Raw genomic sequence first — 15,550 nt, 5'->3', positions numbered from 1 at the left:
CGCATATTCTTTTATAGTATGACGCGTTGCCACACTTCACACGCTCACACTGTGAGAGACACATTCCAAGGTATATGTACGCATGGTAGCGAAGCTACCATAACGCGTCCTTCAGTGGAGGTTTGTGGATGCATGGCAGCGCCATCTACATTTCGGGGGACCATATCTTCTCAGTGAAAAAAAAACAGAAATCAACGTTTGCTTTTCGAGGCTCCATATGCCATGTCGTCTACTGCGACAGCTCACTACACATCGCATAGCCTCTTATATACAAATGTGTATAGGAAGCTATGACAAAGCACGCAACAGTAGAAATGAAGCATAAGTGAGAATATTCGCTGCAACGTCGCGTCAGAATCTGACGTGAATACACCCATCTGTATATATATAGCCCTCATTCTATGACGGCACGCATTGCACTGGTGAGCCTCGAGAGTATGGCGCGAATTTCAGAGCAGTAGGCTCACCCAAATTTTGAACAAGTACCATGTGCATGCATGCGTCATTAGTACCAACAAACACCTGGTATTTTGGTGCTAGCATAAAATCAACATTGCATTGAAGCAATCTACAAAAACCACGCTTTAATTTTCACCAACAGAGCACGCGTGCCGCCTGTAGGTTTTCTCTGATACTGAAGATAAAAGCTTATCAGGTTAATTATCTCTCTCTCTCTCTCTCTCTCTCTCTCTCTCTCTCTCTATATATATATATATATATATATATATATATATATATATATATATATATATATATATATATATATATATATATATATAACCATTACTTTCTATGCCTACGCATAAGGTATTTTTGACGGCGTTGCAGTGTTAAACGCGGTAGTACAATCTCCACATATATCAGCACGCATCGCCACGAACAGAAAGCCTGTAGTGTTTCGCACTCATAATCATTCGTGTATGAAAGCAAACTACCGCGTTGCCTTCGTGTCTTTTCTATTCTAATTAGATTATCTGTCCTTTTTCAAGTGATTCCGTTGGTGACGTATCGGACGAATAATTTTCACCAACTAGTGTCTTGCCCCACGAAATTTATAGTCACGCTTCAATCGCACAACCGTAATTGACGTCGCTGCTCGTGGGTTTGGAACCGCATTTCGGCCTCGCATTCGCGGCCATGTGAAATGAACTTTCGCGTTCTGTTCGTCCTCGTCGGCCCCGTCGCCCCGTACATTATGCTGTACGCATTCGCTGTCACTCAAGCGCCACATACGCAGCGCGCGCACTCACGCAAACAAGTTACGCCAAGGTCAGTTCACATTGTCGCGAAGGCGAGGCTGAAATGCTGCTCCAAACCAACGAGCAGCCACATCAATTATGGTCGTGCCATTGAAGCGGGACTACATCTCCCTACACCCGTTGAATAAATGATGCATCCAATAGGCCAGCAGTGGAAGCACTCGAAAAAGTGCAGACGATGTCATTAGAACAGGAAAAATGTGGCGTCACGGGCTGCTCGCTTTCATCCACGAATAATGATGAGTACGAAACAGTGAAGGCTTCCTGATGTTTTTTTGCTCGTGGCGTTGCGTGCTGTAATATGCCGAGGTTGTATTACGGTATTTAACGCTGTAATGTCGTCAAAACTCTTCCGAGTCGCTGTAAAACGTAAAGGCACTATATGTAGTATTCACTTTATAACATTTGATCAGTAAACTAATTTTTTTTTAACTGGCTTTTCTCTGAATATCATGTTTTAGCTATGTCTTCAGTACCACAGGAAAACTACAGGCGGCACGCATGCTGTGTTAGTGAAGGTTAAAGTGTAGTTTTTGCAAAATATTTTAATGTAATGTTAATTTTGTCTTAAAACCGGAATAAGATTTGTGTTGATAATAATGGCGCATGCCTATGGTACTTAGTTCATAATCTGGGTGAACGCATCGATCTGAATTAATGCAAAACTCCGAAGGCTCACCAGTGTAATGCGTGCCGTTATGGAATGAGGGCTATAAATACAGATAGGCGTATATGCAGGTCACATTGTCACGCGATGTTGTGGCGAATATTCTCACTTACGCTGCATGTGTGCTGTTGTGTGCTCTGTATGTGCGATGTGATGTGAACTGGCGCAGTAGACGACTTGGCGCAACAAGCCTCGGATGACAAGCGTCTTTTTTTTTTTTTTTTTTTTGTTTACCGAGAAGTTGGCCCCGCCAAATGTACGTGGCGCTGTCGTGCCTCCACAAGAAGCACGTGCTTGCTGCGGTAAAGCTATGGAAACGATGAAGCATGTTTTATTAAAATGTGAAGATATCTGCCCAGTGGTCGATTTGGGCATCTCTCGCCTCCTTGAAGCCCTTGGGTTCAGCGAGAGCAGGGGGAAAGCAAACATGTCCGCAGTGGAGATTAGTGAGAGGCGATTAGAAGAGTGGTGGAAGAAAAGTAGGGAAGCGACAAACAACGGAGGCGTAAAAAGTTCCCATTAGGGGTTCAGGAAATTTGGTGATGGGAATTCCTCGTGAGCTTCTCTCTTCTATGTCCTTTCTTCTTTTTTTTAACATAGGTAGGACATTAGGCAATATAATAACAGGAGTTTGGTGGTGCGACCTACCGCCCCGTTTAGCATCCATCCATCCATCCATCCATCCATCCATCCATCCATCCATCCATCCATCCATCCATCCATCCATCCAAGCCGCCATTGCAGGACGTATGGGCTTCTATGGCAGCTTCGCTACCATGGGTACATAGTATATATATACCATGGCTACGCCCGCTGCTTCGCCGTGTATAGAGCCGAGGCAGAGCTGCGTGGCGTATGCACTTTGCGATGGAAAACCTTGCGTGCTAAACTTTTCTCTCCTACACTCATAAGCAAAATTACACCCTTTTGCCACACAACGATAATCGTCATCGGTCTTGTGCGCATTTCCTTTCTTTAACGCGGCGAGCCCGGTACTTTCTAGTAACGAACGGCATGCGCGTTATCAGCATGACATAGCATTTCCGACAGGAAAGTAGCGGGCGCGGCATTTTCAGGAAAGGAAGCGCAAGCAAGGCAGGTGACGATTATCGTTCTGTGGCAGAGATACACCTCAAAGAGCGTAACTTTGCCTAAGAGTGTATCATTTAACGGTAGCAATCTTCCCGAGCGCTATAACGTTATATAGCTCAGGGTCCACCAACGAGGTAATGCATCGCTACCTCAGAAAACGATGAGTAGTTCCTTTTTTCTCTCTCGTCGTTTACTTTCTTTGCCCTTATCAGCTGATAAGGGTAAAGAATGTCAACGATAACAAGTAAACGAAAGAGCGGGGTAGGCGATAGCACCCACGCCGCTCTAGAGAGCTGCTGACTTCGTGCGTGGAGGCGGCCTTGCGTCGGTCTTTTTATATCCGTCCTCCGATAACCGCGTGGCAACTGCCCGCTCGGTCCGCGGGTGCGGTTGGGAGTCCACGCGCACCGCTTCATCACCTTGCGTTCCCGCGAGGTGCGCTATTGGAGCTCCGAGTTTCTTGCGTTAGCGTTTATACTATAGCGTTGCGCGACGTCATGCATGGGTACGCGGCACTGAAGATCACCAGGGTTGACCCGCTACCTTGGTACGCGCGACCGCGGGTGAGTTTTGTTCGCGCCGTACTTTTTATGCTGCCTTTGCCGTGCGTCCCCTGCAATGTTGTCACCTGAATGTAATCTGTTCGATCCGTATTTGTTTTGCAGACGGCCTATCTGTACTCAAATATTTGCTTGCCCCATTGTATGCTTAGCGTTATCTTTTTTTATGCATCATTCCAGCTTGCATGCTTACTGCTGCGGTTTAAACCTGCCCATCTGCAGATTATCCGCGGATTATCCGTGTAGTCGCCGGTTTCCGGGCTTGAGTATTTTTGCTACCTTCTTTAAGTGTCTCGTGTATGCGTAACATTAGAGTGGGAACTGCTTCGTAATTCTGTCAGGCATGTTGGTGCATGTTTGTACTAGATTAGTAGGAATTTAACTGCCGGGTAAGCAATAAACTGATACTGCTGCACAGATCAGGTTTGGCTAAAAGGGAGGTAAGATGATGCCATAGTCCTTGAAAAACTAAACATCACACCCGTCGTTTAACTCTGCTCCATGGGTTATAGCGCAGTTTGAAGACTGCAGCCACCGCGGTGATCTCATTAATTCACGTGCGGAACGGCGATGTTTAAAATTATGCAAGCGTAAACCTGACGCGGCAGTCACATGATGGTCATCAAAGTACTTCCGATATTATTGTGCGTGCGTGCGCGCGCGCGTGTGCGTGTGTGTGTGTGCGCGTGCGTGTGTGCGTGTGTGCGCGTGCGTGCGTGCGTGCGTGCGTGCGTGCGTGCGTGCGCGCGCGCTTTTTCACGTTGAGGATAGCAGTGCAGTTAAATGTGTTTTATCCGAACAGCGCGTCACAAGATTTCGCCGCCCGGGCTGCTTCTTTCTATGATAGCGTAACTGGGATTTTTTTTTTTTTTTTTTCGGGAGCGTTCGCCACGCCAGCCATGCTCGATATGTATGTACGCGCATGTGGCAGCCTGGCAACTTCGGGAGGTGTGTAGTAAGCCCCTCGTCTGCCGCTGCCTTTAGCTGCATTCTTTCGCTAACCCTGTAGGTGTCATATATCTTACCAGCTGCTCTAATTAACGCACCATAATTACGCCTATACCGAGTACTTTCGTATAACGTCCGCAGTGTACTTACTAATTTCCCAGCATCGTCTGAGAAAAGAAAAGGGAGGGGGGCTGCGTGACTGAATGAACGGTGATGCCTGTGGGATCAGGAGGATAAAAACTTGGTCTATACCGCAGGGAAATTATGACAACATATTGCACTGCCAGCGCGCGGTTAGGTGAAAGTCCAAATAATTTATATATATATATATATATATATATATATATATATATATATATATATATATATATATATATATATATATATATATATAATCATAAGAAGCCAACAAACAATGACACCAAGGACAACATAGAAGGAATTACTTGTGCTTGCTAATTGAATGAAAGAAATTATAAGTTAATGTAAATGAAAGAGCATGAAAAAGCACCTTGCCGCAGGTGGGGAACGATCCCACGTCATCGCATTGCGCATGCGATGTTCCGTCACTGTTTGTTGGCTTCCTATGATATGATCGCCAAAACAATATCGCCGAGACAAATCGTCAACACGCACACGCACGCACGCACGCACGCACGCACGCACATGCGCGCGCGCGCGCGTACGGTATGGTGGGACTATTGGCGCATGGTGGTCGATGCTTGTGTTGCAATAAGTTAGCGGGCGAAAGAGGAGACAGACAGAAAGAGTCGGTCTTCGTCTGCTGACCTTTTACGCCACTGCTGTGCATGCGTGCATGTTTTCGATATTGCGATAAAGAAGGCTGGTGCAGTTCGGTTGTGCGCATGTGTTGTGACTCTTTTAAATATAGAACTTTTTCGAAAAATAACCCAGTTGTCAGTAGCGTTTCTCGTCGTCGTGTCGTCTTTTCATCGTGTGTCCGTCCTTTTTTAGCGCTACCATCAGTTTTAAAGAATGCATCACCAACTACCCCAGTACCAAGTTTTATTGCTGTACAGGTGGCTCTATAGTGCCCACGATGGCTGTCACTGAATTTTCTTTGCGAAGGAGCACGTAATTATTGGTATTGCATTTGATATTACTAGAAGTCTGTCCGGACATATTTTTTTTTTCTATCCTTTTTTCTATTCAATTTAGGTCTCCTTCTATAATCTTGAATTGCGCCTATACTCGTTATGACCGTCTAAGGTTGTCATGCCGGTTTTTTACACTAGCTTAACTCTTGCATGCCGCTGTAGGCCTCTTTTTTCTTCTTTGCTCCTCCTGTTTCGTTATTACAACTTTTATTTATTTTTTATTTTTTTACAGCGCACATAAGCAGAGTCGACGTAGTCCTCCTTAGTTTCGTCATTGCATTACCCCCGTATAGCATATATTCCGTGTCCCGTCTGTGTCCGAGGCGCGCGTGCGAGTCCTCCTCTCTCACTTTCTCTCTCCCTTGCTCGCTTATGTTCTTCAGTTTGCCGTTATTGGACCGCATTGAAAAATTGTGCAATTTGGCGGCGTGCACGCTCCTTCGCAGCCGCAGTCTCGGTTATTTATGGCCGACCACCGCTTCCGCATCGTCTGCGCGCACCCTTTCCCTCCCCGCATCCCCCTCTCCCCTCATCATTTTTGCCGTGTCGCGGCTGTCGCGGATTATGCGACCGATACGGGTGTGCGCCGCCATCGAAACGCCAAGCTGCAGGCGGTGGACGCGGAAAAAGGGTGAGGGGAGCGGATTTTAATGAAGTTTGGGCCGTAATTTTGGCCCGGCTTTTATTGCTCTTGCGGCCACAGCATCGCAACGCGCTTGTCTGTAAATGTGTGGGTTTCAAAGTTTACGCGGCGCAATTTTCCGCCGTTGCACCCCCCCCCCCCCTCATTTCTTCTTTGCATTGTGCGCCTTTCATTGCTTTTCATACTAAATATTACGATAGTGGTTGCGAAAGAAGCGCGTATGAAATCATGCGACGTAAAGAGAGGAGTAATTTAAGGGCACCGGCCAGTACGAAAGTATTGTGTCGGCAAACGAAGCCGTCGGCTATGTTTCATGTCTGTTGTTGGTATCGTTGCCTTAAACGATTTCGCTGTTTTAAGGAAAGCTGCGCGGCATTAGCGTGCCCTCTGCCTTGTTGTTTCTCTTTTTTCTTTTTTTTCTGGCGTTCTCCCGACTAAACTGTTTGTGGGTACTAGTTAAAGGTTACAGTTTCCTGGTCTGAATCACGTGGAGTGCTATGCGCAACTTTTGCATATAGTTTTCAGAGTCTAGCGCCATTTCCAGACGCAGACAGTTAAAACTGTGCCTTCGGTTCTTCCTTTTCTTACACTGTCTTATGTCTTCTCCTTTTTATTTCTCTCTGCCATCTGTCCCTCTCTACCAACGCCCTTGTAATAGCATCGCAGCTGCCTCATGTAATGGTCCACGTGTGAATGTAAATGCCCAGCCACGCGGACAACTTTAATGCCACTAAAAAGTCTCAGCCTTGAAGTTTGCTAATGCCATTATTTCTAAAGTTGTGTGCGCTTTCTTTAATGAGGTTAAGCGTCGCGATGATGATAGCTGCAGCGAATGCAGTAAGTTTGTTTCGCACTCGTAATATCGTAAAGAAAGGTTATCGCAGGCAATAGGCTATATGAGAAGCCTCAAAGAACGGTAAAAGATGCGTTTTATATGATAACTTGGTTACTTCGAAAAAAAAAAAAAGATGTGTTTATCATATATGCAGCCGTAGCTGCTAACCTGGAAGTGAGAGAGTATATGTTCGACTGCCGAACGAATTTTCAGAACGCTCTATACGCCGCAAGTGGCATTATAACATTTAGGGCCATTTTGTATGCCGCTCGTGTGGTAGCCGGCGAACAGCATTAACTTTCAAGGTATTGCGCAGTTAATGTCTTTCTTTTTTTTTTGTGCCAATAGAGAGTTTTAGAATAGAGGCCCCAAAGAAATAGCGTCGAAGCCACTGCGCATGCGCAAGACGCAAACTGCCTTTGGGTTTTGCGTTGGGAACGCTATTGCACCGATTTAGCGGCAGCCCAAATAGCGGCCCCAAAAGTTTTGCGTCGGCAAACATGGCGGCACCCATCGAAGCGACGGCTCTAACCTAGCACCAAACTGGGTTCGATTCGCGGTAACGCGTGAATTTCGCAAGCTAGGAGAAGTGACTGCGGTTATCGCTTTCTCTCAACTAGCGTGTGTTATGAAGACTGACTCATTAGACGCCGCTGATTTTTAATTCGATTGTAGATTTTATGGCTCGTAGGCCTAACACGGCTAAGCTTGGCTGGTGAAGGCTAATAAAGTTGGTTTGCTCAAAACTAAGCGCAACTAATTGTTTGCTGCTTACAGAATAACCTCTAAATTGTAATTAAATGCGAATACACGAGTCAGAATTACTATTCCTATCATAAAATGGTATATTTTATTTCATTATTTCTGATAGCTTTTCTTTGACGCCGTAGTGGCGCTGTCAGCGCAAGACGCTATCCGCAAACGTAAAACCCTGTTCTAAAGCTCTTCACTCCTACGTGCCCCAACGCTAACACCCGCAAAGCTCTTTGGGGCCCCAAACTATGGGGGCCCCTATTCTAAAACTCTCTAATGTGTCACGAGGATACTAGCTTCAAGTTAACGATCCTGCGTAGCTTTTAACTATATATATATATATATATAGTTTTCGTCCATATTTTACCGTGTTATTCGGCGTTCCCACGGGTGTTCCGGTGGTATAGCACTAGTTGGCCTGGCAGCAAGTCTGGTTACGGACTTAGTAAAGTCAGCACCGCGCTTTCACCGTTTCTTTCGTCTGTCGCAACGGTGGCGCTGCAATCTTGATCGTTTTCCTTTCTTTTTTTTTGACAATTTGTTTTCGACGCCGGATACTGCGGTTTCGATTTTCGTGAGTTTCTTTGTTCAGACAGCGGCTGCTTCTACATTTCGTCTTTCCTTTCTTTCTTTCTTTCGCTCCAATGTAACGGCGTTTCAAAATCGTGACGTCCTCTCAAGTCGATTCCGCCGTGTGAATCGCAACTTACGCGAATAGATTATGGCACCCTTAACGTTTGCGTAAAGCAGACCTGACTTCAGTGTGCAAAAAAGAAAATGTCTCAGCCGTTCCTGGCATTTTTTTTTTTTCCTCTCGCGCGTTGCTATAGCGTAAACATTCGAAGGCCAGAGGGTACTGAAGTATTATCATCCTAAACAAATTTTAACGAACGATTAAAAAAAACAAAGCAAAGCGTGTGAATTGCTTGGCAGCGTAGCTCACATACCGTATCGAACTTGTTTCCCAATGCTGGTAACACACAAGTTCAGGCGAAACGTTAGTAAAAGACGTAGTTTCAGGAGCTTGGCGTTGACATTATAGTGCGTGACAGGACGGGAGTTTAACAAATCCCAGTTGAAATCAGAAGCGTCTCCATCGCAGTATGTAGTTTCGAACAGATCGATGACTGATGGAGCTCGGCGTGCAGGGACAGAATCTACTGCGGCAACTGGGGGGGGGGGGGGGAGGCAGCAGACCGGATGGAGCGACAACATTAGGCAACCGGTGGTGTACACTCGGTGGGGCGCTGCAGTGAATCGGGACGAGGCTATCGGGTGAGGGCGAGGAGTGGGAGAAAGAAGTAGCCGTCGTCCTGTCTCCGGACTCGTAATCCGGCATGTGATGATGACGAATGAGCGTTGATAGATAGTCCGCCACATCGCGGTTTTGCGGGCTGACGAGCTTGTCGCAGTCGTAGCAGCACAATAGCGTTGATTAGGTTGCGCTGCGCCCCTTGCGGTGATAATGAGTTATGCCTTACTAAGCAAAATGGGATCGTAGCGGTTCTCCTATCTCTACGCAATGTGTTCAGCAGTGGTGGGACAATGGTTCTCGCCGGAGTCAACGCTTCGACAAGCTGAATTGTCTTTAATAAATTGATTTTCAAGAAAGCTTGATTACACAATATGTTCAGCAAAGCGGTCAATATGGCTAGTTGGTGGACGTTCATTTTATTGAGTCATCTACGACAAAAAGGGAAGGGAACGACAAGAACACAGACCACGAAGAGTGGATCATGGGAAGGGGTCCATTTGTGTTCCTCTTCCTGGTTGATATGTTCTTTTTATTCCCGATAGTTTTTTGTACCGTACATAGCGCAAGAGCAGTGAACACAGTACATTGCGTGCATAAGGCAGTGAGCTACGAAAGTCTGTCCGAATCAAGCGCCGACTTGACGGCGTACAAATATAGCGGACCATATTTTCCTTTTTTTTTTTTTTTTTGTCTTCAAGCACAGATGCATGTACGCGGCGCCCCGGTTATTCTTCTCATAATTCATATAGATGTGTCCTAAGTATTGTAAATGTTTCAAACGCAGAACAGAAAAAACAGTCTAGGGACAACAGTTCACATACACCCACCACACAACATGAATGCGCAAAAAGAATCCCGTAACGCAGTTCAAGTTCAAATGTTCGCGTGGAAGCACAAATGACGACCCTTGTTGGGGGCAAGCGCAGCACTGGCGAACACGCACACAAGAGCCACAAGAACAAAGCAACAAAAAGGGGACTTAAAAAAAGAAGGTATGGGCAAATGCAGTCGGAAGTAAATTATTTCCGCAAGTACAGCGTTTCGATGTGATCAAAGTTGTTGGATTCATTTTGTTCGATACGATGTTTGGAAGCAAGCAGTCTGCTTGCGTACACGTACATCAAGAAATCAGGCGTGTAGGTCGCTCGTGGCGATGACAGGTGGAATGTGTAGCTTTTCCCGTATAATTCTATACAAAAATTTGTAGAGAGAAATCTGGCGCTGGTATGCATTTTACGGGAGCGACAAGCATGATTGTTTAGCCGGCGTAAGGCACATTTAGCCAGTGTGGGAAGGAAGGCTAGTACATAGATTTTTCCTGCACTTCGTCTTCCTGGCTTCAAACGATCAACGTTGCGACTTTTTAAACTTATAACTTTCGACAAAACATTGCGTTATAAATGCTCCATTTCGCAATGCACTTGCATACGCATGCACAGAGACTAATTGCACTTATGTGTTTAGAAAACTGTGGGAACTTGGAAAGACAAAGCGTAATAAAATAACGCGACTAGATGACGTACGTGTGAAGCCACACGCACGAATATTTGTACTTTAACCATAATTCCCGTGGAACCTGAAAGACCACGGTGCCAGGTTCCACTGATACTTTTTGTAGGAAACTACGGATTTTTTTTTCCAAGTTGCAGAATTAAGTACAGAATAGCGGCGAGACATGTTGCGTTTCGCCGTATAGTAGTGACAGGCGGCGCCGCTGCTATTGTCTTTGCTGTGGCATTACTTTAGCCGCAGAGTGCGGTACGTCAGTAGGACGTCACGGATTTTGAGGTATTCCTCCGAATTTTGAGCCGTTGCTTGCGCGGGACACTTTGTCCATTCATCTTTTGTTCACTTAAAATACAAGGTGACGCTCTTTTATCGGTAGGCAATCGACTAAACCGCAGGAGGCTGTCGAAATCAATGACGTCACAGGAAGCTGGTGCTACTTCCAAGGGGGCACGCGTGTCACCACCAGCCTAGCGTTATTGCTTCTTCTGGCTGGTTAACCTCCCTGGCTTTCTTTCATTTGCATCTCTCTCTCTCTCTCTCTCTCTCTCTCTCTCTCTCTCTCTCTCTGGCGTACGAAGCCTCCGCTGAATGTAATGTTTTTGGGCATTTCAGAATCCTTAAGTTTACGAATACCGCTTAACCTAATGTCCGTCTTTACGGTCTCTACATGCGCGCCGTGATTTTCCTGCACCCACGCGATCGCCGAATACGCCACGAAACAGCGTCCGCGTTCATCGAAAAAAAAAAAAAAAAGAAACACTACGGCACAAGCGGGAAAGCTGACGCAAATAGCGTATGCGAGCATTCTGCGAGGCGAGTGTTTATAACATCACACGGGGTTCCGGTGACAAAGAACAAAGGAAGCGGAGGGAGAGGGTACAAAAATTATACGGGCTTGTGAGGTGGCGGCCGGGCAGGCTTCGGAAATCGCTCGCGAAAGGAATAAATGAATCGCTCGCTCTCTCGTCTATAGTGAGCGTAATCGCCGCGTACACGCCCCAGCCATTTGCGCCGCCGTTACAAATGCCGCGCGCGTTATAATGGCGACCCAGAAATCGAAGGAGCGTCGCCCCGTGGAGACAGGTGACGCTTGCTTCTGCATTCGCTTGTTCCAGTCTGCCACTTGTTTTCTCACTCTGTGTTGTGTAATTCTCTCCGCGTGTTTTATTTTTGTCCCCGCATTTGTTGCTTTCTCCATCGTTAAACGCTACCGTAAGGCCCTGTGAGTAAAAAAAAAATGCAAAGTCGTTGCCATGTGCGCCTTCGACTTCGCCGTGTCCGCATAAAAGCCCGTTATTCACCGGACTTACGAAACTGTCACCGCGCGTGACGCATTATGCGCTCCTCTAGCTCCTAGAGGGTTATATGTTATGCGTTATGAAAAGAAAAAAGAAAGGCGAGAAAGTTGGTGCACAGCGGGCTTTTGCCCAAGCATCGCGGCTATATGTACGCTCGCTGTCCCGTCCCCTCTTCGCTGTCTCGCGCAGAGACTCCTTGTTGCTTGCGACTATATGTTTATCTGTTACTTCGCTCTATCGCGCTTTCTCGTTTTCTTTCTTTTTTTTGTGTGTGTGTCAACTTGCGTGCTTCAAGTTTCTTTCCCACTTTCTTTCTCGGCGGTCTTGACGACCGTCTGTTCGGGTGCCGTTCGCGATCTTCATAAGGCGCTCGCCGAGGGACGGGAATCTTTATAAATGGCCCCTCCTCGGTCCCGGCGGCACGTCGTCGGACATTATAGGGCGAGCGGGGAAGTGGGGTCGCCGTAAAGAAGTTCGCGACTTTTGATCTTTGGCCTTCGCCGTGACTTTGCAACCCCCCCCTTCGACCGAGACCCGATGGATAATCTATTACGCCCACCCGTCGAGTACGTGAACTTCCCAGCTCTGAAGCCGGGTATGCCGTTGCGGGCTTGAGGGGAGCCGGGGCCGCTGTGCTTTGAGTACCGTTTATGAGAGAGAGAGAGAGATGAGAGGTGCAGAATGAGCTTGCGGCAGCGGAATTTCCGGCATTCCGTGTTTTAACGGGCTTGCCGCGTGTTTTAAGTAGCTGGTGTGCACGTGGTGTGCGAGTGGTGTATGAGATACCTGCGTGCTACCTGCGTTAGTCACATCGTTTTTTTTTTCTTTAACAGAGAAGCACGTTTCTTTTCTTTCTTTTTTTTTTTGGGGGGGGGGGGGGTAGGTCTGCCGTCGTTTTTCCGGCAAACTTCTGTAACGAAGCTTGGAGCGCATTAGTTCCACCTACTCTGAGAATGTTCGTGAGGCTCGCGACTTCTGCGTTCACATAGCCCCGTTCAGTCACTACTTATGACGCACTGGCGATAAATGTGTCGTCAAAGAGAGAGGGAGAACTAAACTTTTATTTTTTGAAACGGTAATCCGGGAGTCAGAACCCGGTTCACCCTAGATGGGAGGATAACATAATTTTATTCTAAGGTGGTGCAGACTCCATAGAAAGAAATCCAAGGCGCTGTTATTGTAGGATTCCATTGCGTATGTTGTCGTGAGTCCCCGTAAGGTACTCCTTGATTAGATTTCCACTCATTGTACAGTCACTCGTGCCATGTTTTTCTGTTTTTTTTTTTCATAAGAATTGTTTCATCGGCCTACTAAAGCACTTGCTTCCTTAATTATTCGCTACAGGCATTATCAGAAACGAAAAACTCTCCCTTTACTATTCCTAATAAAACGCGTCGCATCGAACATCCCGTGAAATATTCATTCATTCATTCATTAAAGTGATCGTGTCTAGCAGTAGTCAGATCACACCAGGCAAAGCAAGCCACAAGTAGATGGTTAAATTGACTCGCAGCTCATTGATCGCTCTTTCCTCCTCGCCCCTATACTGGGCAGAAGTGGCAAAACGGAGTTCCCTACGCAAGTGTGTACATTTTGACACTGATGCGGATCATGCTTTAATTCTTGAAATTAAATTGCCGTACTTTGTCTTATAATCAAAGTTTTTTTACGTAACTCACGTCGTCACAGGTACGCACGTGCTTGTGCGAGGAAGATTTAAATAGACGGTGATACTACCAAGCACTGTTTGCCTGGCCGAGGGCCGAGTTATGTGCCGTTGCAGTTGAGCATATGTTGCGAAACGCTTGCTTTTTGGATCCGTTCCTCTATTGGGCTCCATCGCGCGCACCTGTCGATCTCTCTCTCTCCCTCTACCCTTCCTTTATCACCAGCTTCGCGCTGGGCTTGTGTTCGGGTGCTATATGCTGCTTAATGGCTGGCTTATCTCTTACGCTAATGTTGTTCGTGCGCCATATTGCACAATCATATTCAGGACAGTACAGAATGTTAGTAGTTGTCTTGTCTGAAGCAGTTCGCCTGGGTAATGCGGCAAGGTTACCCTCCTCATTGTCCGCACTTTCTTTCTCCGCTTTGGTGCGATTACTTAGCTCTCTCTCACTCTCTTTCTTGTGGTACTCCTTATTTCAGCCTAATATCTAGATACGCACCCCAGCAAGGCGTGCGGTCCCCAATGCCGAGTAAACTTCCGAGTTTCAGTAAACGTTTATTTGTGCGTTGCTCCGACTGGAACGTCTGATCTGAAATCGCCGGTAGCGCGTTTGAAAGCCCCCGGTGCTTGGAACGCGCATAATAAAACCTGCGCGCGTCACTTTCGAAAGTGTCTTATCAGGCTTCGGTTGCGTAAGCTCCCTGATCGTATGACGCGCTTCGCGTTTTACGGTCGGCATTCGTCTTTCTCTCTTCCTCTCCTACCTGTCGCGGGAAAATTCTGAAGCACTATTGGCGAAAAGCTTTTTTTTTTTTTGTCTAGCCGAGTCGGCGCTTCCCGACTAGAAGTATACCTGCGCAGTGCATGCGTTGTCTCGAATGTGGAAGCAGGATATAAACGTGGTTTCTTCGCGTCCGTCTGCCTCCGGCCCGGGGTTTCTTCTTGTGCGTGGAGAGCGCAGGGGGCGTATGTACCGACCTGCGAGGCGCGCCGCCGGCGATCCGCTCGCTGAAAGTGCACCCGACGAAGCTTTCATAGCGGCTCGCTGCGTGCTCTCGGGAATGCGGTGGGTTGGCGTATGCATACGTGAATGCAGCGTCGGTGGGTGGCAGAGCGTTCGCGGTTTTGTGGACGGAGCACTTCCAGTTTGATATACGGGGCCCGTCACCCGCGGTAAGAGGCGGGCGATGCGTGCGCTGTTGCCGGCGGCCGACCGACCGACGGGCTGCGACACATGGCATGCTACTTTTCTCCCTCTCTCTCTCTCTCTTACAGTTTCTCAGCGGTTTTGGCAGACTTTGCTTGCCGTGTATTCTTTCTTTTTTCCTGCTTTCACAACCCCGATCTAGCTCATGTTTAAAGCAATGGCGCCTGCAAATAGTGAGCGCGCTTTTGAATTATGTCGTGCGCTGCGTTTTGCGCACGCACGCACGCACGCACGCACGCACGCACGCACACACACACACACACACACGCACGCGCGCGCACGCACGCACGCACGCACGCACGCACGCACGCACGCACGCACGCACGCACACACACACACACACACACACACACACACACACACACACACACACACACACACACACACACACACACACACGAGACGGCGCGTTTGCTTTCCGCTTTCCTCCCTTGCGCGCGCCAGATTGAGCCGCGATCGTTGGCCCCCTTCACGTGCTTTTACCAGCACATACAGCGTGCGGCGACGGTGTTATCGCCTTTGGACTTGCACGGAACACCGCGCCGACGGCAAAAATGCGCCTGGAGTGTCCATACAATTTCTATCGCAATAAAACAACACATAGAGGCCTAAAATGCGCCAGGTTCATAGCTGAGGCCCCTCATGATATGACCTAAAGGGTCTCCATTTGTTCGTGCGGCTGCTCGTCGACAACATAAAATGAAAATAAATATTTTAACGATATTTATATAAAAGGA

The 15,550-nt window shown here is 47.3% G+C and overlaps 1 protein-coding gene across 3 annotated transcripts in view; it reads left to right on the top strand.

Moving 5' to 3' along the window:
- LOC142576313 (transmembrane protein 47) overlaps positions 1-15,550 on the top strand; it is a 114,297-nt gene that overhangs the window by 33,577 nt on the left and 65,170 nt on the right. The window contains exon 1 of one of the 3 annotated variants that reach the window (XM_075686391.1): positions 3,449-3,581. The exons of the other annotated variants lie outside the window; for them this stretch is intronic. Within the exon in view, the coding sequence (XP_075542506.1) occupies positions 3,516-3,581 (66 nt within the window). The 5' untranslated portion in view covers positions 3,449-3,515. Of the gene's footprint in view, positions 1-3,448; positions 3,582-15,550 lie in introns of those variants that run through there. 3 annotated transcript variants of the gene reach the window in all.

The sequence above is a fragment of the Dermacentor variabilis genome, chromosome 3, assembly GCF_050947875.1.
Source record: "Dermacentor variabilis isolate Ectoservices chromosome 3, ASM5094787v1, whole genome shotgun sequence".
Taxonomy (NCBI): Eukaryota; Metazoa; Arthropoda; class Arachnida; order Ixodida; family Ixodidae; genus Dermacentor; species Dermacentor variabilis.
This window is presented reverse-complemented; position numbering and strand designations above follow the sequence as displayed.